This window comes from Lolium perenne, chromosome 1 (genome assembly GCF_019359855.2).
Source record: "Lolium perenne isolate Kyuss_39 chromosome 1, Kyuss_2.0, whole genome shotgun sequence".
Lineage (NCBI taxonomy): Eukaryota > Viridiplantae > Streptophyta > Magnoliopsida > Poales > Poaceae > Lolium > Lolium perenne.
In genome coordinates this window covers 208,969,081-208,976,600 of record NC_067244.2, presented here as the reverse complement: position 1 = coordinate 208,976,600, position 7,520 = coordinate 208,969,081, and the positions used below count along the sequence as shown (strand labels likewise).

Genomic DNA, 7,520 nt, shown 5'->3' with positions numbered 1-7,520 from the left:
TGCCGGAAACAACACATAGCGATGCAGAGTGGTAGTGATACAAATTTGAATATCTGCTGCAATATTATCATATATTAAGGTGATATTCATTTTTAGGGATGGAATAGCAGATGGGTGATCAGGAAAACGATGGATCTTGAACGAGTTATGATTACCATTATGGGAGAAAGAAGATAGCATTGCAGCGATGCCCAAGGGTCCATCAAGTATCATGATTCTCTCGGCAAACAAATAACAGACTGAAACTGATGTGCAAATCCAAATAATCCCAAAACATGCCACGAACAAGGATACAAGACGCATACAGCAACTGATCCCGTTAGTTGCAAAATAGTAGCAACTTTTTGGAGGACCTACTTGCTGCTGCCATACCAGTCGCACTACATTTCAGCACTAGATCATGTAAACGATAGCGAAAGAAAAGAAAGAAACACATAACTACATAAGCCCAAATCTGCCCAGGTGGGATAATGCATCTAAATATTGCCTCCACCGACAGAACAGATGTGGCTCCACTATGATCTTCTTATGCCTGATGACTCATGTCAACTACAACAAACCAGCTCGACCTGCTCCCTTTTATTCCTGAGACGAAACAACAAAAAAGTAGTTAGATGTCAATAAAGGATGAAGCTGATGATAATGCATTGGAAGTAACACAGATTCCAGGTGAATGATCATAGCAAGTAACGAGTAACAGAGGTTGCAGGTAGATTATCAGAGCTTAGTATTGGAAAAGAACCTAGTTAGGAGTTTAACAATTGCAAACACCATACATACATTTTTAGGAGTTCATGTTCAACAATTTTCAGTTTATAGTTTCTGGCAACCGCGATCTGAAAAACTATGGTTGGTGACCTATGTGAAAAGACCATGGTAGACTAACGAGGCCTGTATGAATGTATCAGGGATTAACCAAAAAATAAGATGTCAACCGTTGCCATGTGAAGGTGATTAAGAAATGCACTGAGAGGTTAAACATTGCGACCTCTAAGCAAATAGTAAGTTCATGCCATGCTGGTGATAGATACTAAGACATCAAATGATTAACACATGATACTTCACATCTTAAATATACGATAGCACTCATGAGTCATGACTGATTATTAGGTTACACGACTACACTGATATTGACATGACTCGTTACAAGGTCGTTACATATTTCACTGATTAACTGAATTTTTGTGGGATTTTTTTTTGGGGGTGGGGGGGGGGGGGGGGGGCGGCTATCAATGTCAACCGCTACTGCTGTGCAATCAGTGTGCACAGATGTGACAACTAAATCTTGCGTACAATTCAGGACCTAATTATACCAGAACTGACAAAGACACAAGCAAAAGAATATTTTTTAAAGGTCTTACATACGTGAGCTTATGAGTCATGACTAAGGATAGTCTCCCCATATATTAAAAAATGAACGAGCTTTAGTTGATTGCTGCTTCACAAGATAACATATTTGATGTTACATAAGCATAGATCATGTTCCTTGTAAAAAAAAGACTAATCAGTCAGCCCTCTGTTAGACCTACTTTGAAAAAAAAATGCAGAGTATCATTGTGAGCTCCTCCCACGGAGAAAAGTAGATTTACTTTTTTTTTGCAGGCAATAGTTTTATATTACCTATAGGATGAATCATGGATTATTTATTAATTACACTTTCATATGCTGCTGTCAACCTACCATTGCTCAAACTGGAAACAAAATGATGCAGGCATAGCTAGTACACATACCATGAAAGGTACAAAGCTGAGAGGAATCAAATAATAAAGCAAGGGATTATCAATATAAAGTGGATTGTTGTATGTGTACCTTGTTCACAATAGGAGAGTCGTGAGCAAATTATTTAGTAGTAAAGTGAACCTGACAGTAGATCATAGTCAGTCATGGGCGTTTCATCTTTTTTAGATAATATCCAAACGAGCAGTAAATGCCATACCTTGCCACCAATCACCTCTGGTAGCCAAGGAGCCATCCGGATTGTCCTCCTTATACTGGATTATACATAAGGAAGCATTATAACATATATGGAGTACAAGTGAGACGAGAGCTGGATTATTTGCGATGCAACGTACATTTCTTGATGGTTCGTTGGCTTGCTTGTGAGTAGAGCTGTCATAGAAGTCCCGGCCGCCGTAATGCACAGATGAGCCAAAATAAGGTGACTCTGACGACTCGTTTGGATAGAACTGTTTTCCATCTTTTGACGCAACCCGACCTTTAGTAGGACTGCCATGGGATTTGCCATCTGGAATACGAATTTAAATTTCACTGTTAATCCCCACTGTTGTATCACATACGAATGACCCAAACTCCTATCCAACCTAAGATGGCTCGTCAACATTAGTAGAAGAACTGAAGACAGAAGATGTCACAACTACCTGCAATGCCTCCACAACTCTGCCCTTTGGGGTTCTGTTTGTTCAGCATCGTGTACAGGTCCGTCTGCCTTGCGTCTCTTGGATTTGCCTGTCAGGAAATGGATTATCACAGGTATACCCAAATAGGATTTTGCAGAAATCTAAAACTCGTCGATCACGAAAAAATGGCCCGAAAGTATCCACATAAATACGCAATGAACTGGAAATGAAAAAAAAAACAAGGAAGAACCGCTTCGGTCTTCGGAGATAACGAGGTACCAGAATTGCCGAATCAAATCAGCAATTTCTCAACAAGACTACAACCTAACGGCAATCAGATTGTGGAGACGGGGTGACGAGGAAGTACCGCAGGCGACGCGGAGAAGACGGAGCTGAAGTACCCGCTTGCCGGCGGCGGCGCGGCTCCGGCGGCCGCGGGGGTGGGGGGCGACTGTTTCTTGGCGTCCATGTTGGCGGCGGTTTAGGAGATGAAAAATTGGGGAGAGGAGAAGGATAGGGCACGTGAAGTGGTGGTTATAGGCGGCGGCGCGGGTCGGGCCGTCGGGGGTGAGGGATGAGCTCGTATACTCTCAACTTCTCTGGTTGCCTCGTGGCGTCCTGCTCCGGCCTCCATCTGTGCCCGCCTCCATATAAAGGCTCCGGGAAGAAGTCCTGCTCTGTGGTTTCGTAGATCTAGAGGGACTGCTCGGGAAGAACGCCATTGCTTTCCTTGTCAGTATTGGCAGGTACGTCATGTAAGCTCATAAAGTCATGATCCACCTCGATCTTATTTCTTCAACTAGGATCACAACAGGTTATTTTCGCAACATTTGGTTTCATAACAAGAAATGAAGAGTGGTTAAGAACCCACAACTTTGTATTGGTCAATTCGAAGTTATAATGCTTTTACCATATTAGATTTTTTATTTTAAAATAAAAACCATGGGTTATAAAAAATGAGGTAAAAGAAAGTTTAGGTGGGTAATATGGGCTTCTCTCAAATATAAATTGTTGGAGATATGCCCAAGAGGCAATAATAAAGTGGTTATTATATATCTTTATGTTTATGATAAATGTTTGTATACCATGCTATAATTATATTAACCGAAACATTGATACATGTGTGTTATGTAAACAACAAGGAGTCCCTAGTATGCCTCTTGTATAACTAGCTTGTTGATTAATAGATGATCATAGTTTCATGATCATGAATATTGGATGTTATTAATAATAAGGTTATGTCATTGATGAATGGTGTAATGGACACACACCCAAATAAGCGTAGCATAAGATCTCATTAAGTTCATTTGCTATAAACTTCCGAAACATAGTTACCTAGTCCATCGACCATGAGATCATGTAAATCACTTATACCGGAAGGGTACTTTGATTACATCAAACGCCACTGCGTAAATGGGTGCTTATAAAAGTGGGATTAAGTATTCGGAAAGTATGAGTTGAGGCATATGGATCAAGAGTGGGATATTGTCCATCCCGATGACGGATAGATATACTCTGGGCCCTCTCGGTGGAATATCGTCTGATTAGCTTGCAAGCATATGAATGGTTCATAAGAGATGACATACCACGGTACGAGTAAAGAGTACTTATCGGAGACGAGGTTGAACAAGGTATGGAGATACCGATGATCAAACCTCGGACAAGTAAAATATCGCGAGACAAAAAAATCGGTATCGTATGTAAATGGTTCAATCGATCACTAAGTTATCGTTGAATATGTGGGAGCCATTATGGATATCCAGATCCCGCTATTGGTTATTGGTCGGAGAAGAGTCTTAACCGTGTCTGCATAGTTCACAAAACGTAGGGTGACACACTTAAGGTTTGATGTCGTTTTAAATAGATATGGAATATGGAATGGAGTTCGAAGTTTTGTTCGGAGTCTCGGATGGGATACAGGACATCACGAGGAGGTCCGGAATGGTCCGGAGAATAAGATTCATATATAGGAAGTCATTTTCTAAGTTTGAAAATGATCTGGTGTATTTATGGAAGGTTCTAGAAAAATCCGGAAGAAATCACCGTGGAAGGCTTCGGGACTCCACCTAGCTTGGCCGGCCAGCCAAAGGGGGGGAGGAGTCCTAGGTGGACTCCACCAAAGGTGGTCGGCCACCCCACCAAGGAAAAGGGGAGAGTCCCACCCCAAGTAGGATTCGTCCATATGGCACTTTTGAATTGGTGTCTTATTCGAAAATTTTGGGCAAACCCTTGGGGGTTCCACCTATATAATGAGAGACAAGGGGAGGGGGCCGGCCACACAAAAGCCACCTTGGCCGCACCCCATAGAGGTCGGCGCCCCCTCTCCCCAAACCCTAGCCGCCCTCCTCCTCACACCTCTCCCGCAAACGCTTAGGCGAAGCCCTGCCGGAGATCTCCACCACCACCGCCACCACGCCGTCGTGCTGTCGGGATTCCGAGGAGGATCTACTACTTCCGCTGACCGCTGGAACGGGGAGAAGGACATCGTCATCAACACCGAACGTGTGACCGAGTACGGAGGTGCTGCCCAACTGTGGCACCGTCAAGATCTTCTACGCGCTTTTGAAAGCGTCAAGTGATCATCTTCTGCAACAACGAGATCTAATCTCGTAGGCTTTGGAAATTGAAAGTATAGATATGGTAAACCTAGAGGGGGGGTGAATAGGTTTCTACAGATTTTAATTCTTTCTTTGCAATATTAGGCTTTGCGGAATATAAAGGTGAGCCTAATGCAAACTAGGTGAAGCAACCTATATGAGGATACAACTAACTCGAGCATGAAGGCTCTCTCAGGCAGTTAAATCACAAGTAAGGCGTTCGGTTAGAGATAACCGATAGCACGCGGAGACGAGGATGTATTCCCGTGTTCCCTTCCTTTGCAAGAAGGTACGTCACGTTTGGAGGGGTGGAGGTCCCACGAAGGATTCCCCACGCCACGAAGGCTCACCCTATTCTTCGGAGCCTATCCCACGAAGGAATAGCTCACTCACTTGTGGTAGACTTTGAGGTAGCCTCCAAACCTTCACAATCTTGCCCGGAGCAAATCCACAGCCCGGATGCTTCCGAACTCCTCTTGCCCACATAGGGTTTCCAAGGAACCCTAGGAAGCAAGCTTCTCGATGAATACAAGGGGGAATGAGATTTGGCTTGGTAGAACAGTAGATCGGGTCCTCCTCTAGCGATTCCCCGGAGGGATTTGAGTTTGGGTGGAGGAGGAGGGAGATCAGAGGCTTTTGGTGTTTCTAGCAATGGAGTGAGAGAGAGAGAGCTCAAGAACAGTTTATAGTGTAGTGCCTAACTGTTCTGAGGTAGGAGAAGGCCTATTTATAGTGTTCTTCGAAATATGGCCGTTGGTCACTTGCCACGTCAGCTTTTCTCTCGACAAACCCGGTCAACCGGACCCATGACCGGATTGTCCGGTCTGGAGGCCGGTCAGACCGGACCAGTGACCGGACCTGCCGGTTGTGACGGATGCTGGACCGGATCCTGACCGGGCGACACTTTTCTTCGTCCAGGAGCTCCTCCGGTTGGCGCTCGGTTGGCGCCCGATCGACCGGACCACACGCCAGGCCCGCCGGTCAGGAGGCCGGCAGACCGGGCTGATGACCGGATCGATTATGCGCTGGTTTGGCGCCCGGTTGGCGCCCGGTTAGCGCCCGATCGACCGGACCGCACGCCGGACTAGCCGGTCTGGAGCCCGGTCCAACCGGGTGGCAGACCGGATTTCTGCTGTAGACCCCTTTTCGATTGTTGTTGAAGTGAGGGGTATCCTTTAGCCTTCTTGTTCCTTTGATACACCATTTATGCCTCTTTGCCTAATACCTGAGATAATCCTTATAAACGTATTAGGTCAAATACTCTAGCACGGTGTCATTGTTACCAAAATAATGGATAAGGGTAAAATACCCTTACAATCTCCCCCTTTTTGGTATACGATGACAAACCAAGCTAGAGTCACATATAGATATTATGATAAGCTCTAAACCTTGATTCCATATAAGATATTACGACAGCTCCCCCATAATGTGTGCACTTGGAGAATTAGCGTTTGAATGCAAAGTGCACCATTTGTGTAATATGAGAAGCTCCCCAATATCTTTAGGAAACAAGCATGGTATGGACAAGTATATCAAGATATATAAGCATAAAGCATGATTATCCTAATAGAGTGAATAAGCATACACATAGTCGTCCATAGACGTTCATACACAAATTATTCAAAGTAGCAAATGATTCTCGAGAAATCGAAGCAAATAAGCACAAGCCATATAAGATCCAAATAAAGCAACTCCCATGGCTTGTGAGAAACAAAGAACCCCGTGTGGTCCTAGACTCTACTCTCTTCTCCCCCTTTGGCATCGGAACACCAAAAAGGCGAAGAAAAGAGGAGAGATGCTATCGCACCCATCAATAGAAATCATGCCCGACGGAGTAGGAGCTCTCGCCATCATCGCGCGCAGCCGCACCATCGTCATCCTCATCACCATCATCATCAGTAGGAGTGGGAGCACGAGCAGTCCGAGGAGGAGGGCCACCATGAGCATACATGGACAGATCGAAGTTCTGGAGCATCTCATCTATAATGGGAGGCATCTCCCAGGCAGGTGCAACCACAGGCTCCATCTCAGGGCCAGAAGGAGGAACAGGAGCATTCCGTGCAGCCAGAAACTCACTCTGTCTCCTCCGTGTCTCCTGGTTCAAAGCAAGACTCTGATGTGCAACATCACTGGTGTTCTTGCACATCTGCCACATGCTGGAGAAGAAGCGAGCGGCACCACGCTGAGGGCGCCGAGAGTAGCTAGAGCTTGCTGCAGGATCATGTTGTTCCTTGGACCGGCGCTCAGTGGTGGGCATCATGGAAGGGACTTCCGGGCGACCGTCCAGAGTAGGGAATCTGAATGGTTCCATGATGACCTTTTCATCAAGAATGTTGAGAGGAGCAGGAACAATGTAGTTGATGAGCCGCTGAACATACTGGGCATAGTTTGGAGTCATGCGGTCCATAACTGCACGCTTCAGTTCACAGTGAATAAGATCACACCCATCAATCTTCCTTAGCCTAGCAGGGTGGCTGTAGTACATCAGATTCAGGTGATAGTTCCTGACTTCACTAGTATCTCCTGACTTGCTGATGAGGCTTTCACGGAACAGCTTGGCAAGGAC

At 45.2% G+C, this 7,520-nt stretch overlaps 1 protein-coding gene across 2 annotated transcripts; it reads right to left on the bottom strand.

The window, feature by feature from the left end:
• Positions 1-232: 232 nt before the first annotated feature.
• Positions 233-2,998, bottom strand: LOC127322414 (uncharacterized). Of its 2 annotated transcripts, none has more exons than XM_051351153.2 (6): positions 2,725-2,998; positions 2,376-2,466; positions 2,073-2,245; positions 1,937-1,991; positions 1,810-1,860; positions 233-585 (listed from the first exon to the last, which is right to left on the bottom strand). In XM_051351153.2, exons 1-5 carry the CDS (start codon positions 2,824-2,826, stop codon positions 1,844-1,846), a joined length of 438 nt encoding a protein of 145 aa, XP_051207113.1. In that variant the 5' UTR covers positions 2,827-2,998; the 3' UTR covers positions 233-585; positions 1,810-1,843. The 2 variants fall into 2 exon arrangements, with proteins under 2 accessions (XP_051207113.1, XP_051207114.1); XM_051351154.1 differs by having other exon boundaries at positions 2,379-2,466.
• Between the last annotated feature and the right edge of the window lie 4,522 nt (positions 2,999-7,520).

Excerpts from the sequence above, each read along its gene's own strand:
- LOC127322414 (XM_051351153.2), bottom strand. The coding sequence starts at position 2,826 with ATGGACGCCAAGAAACAGTCGCCCCCCACCCCCGCGGCCGCCGGAGCC. Across the intron at positions 2,467-2,724 it reads TCTTCTCCGCGTCGCCTGCG|GCAAATCCAAGAGACGCAAG; the intron begins GTACTTCCTCGT and ends ATTTCCTGACAG. Across the intron at positions 1,992-2,072 it reads CCAACGAACCATCAAGAAAT|TATAAGGAGGACAATCCGGA; the intron begins GTACGTTGCATC and ends TGTATAATCCAG.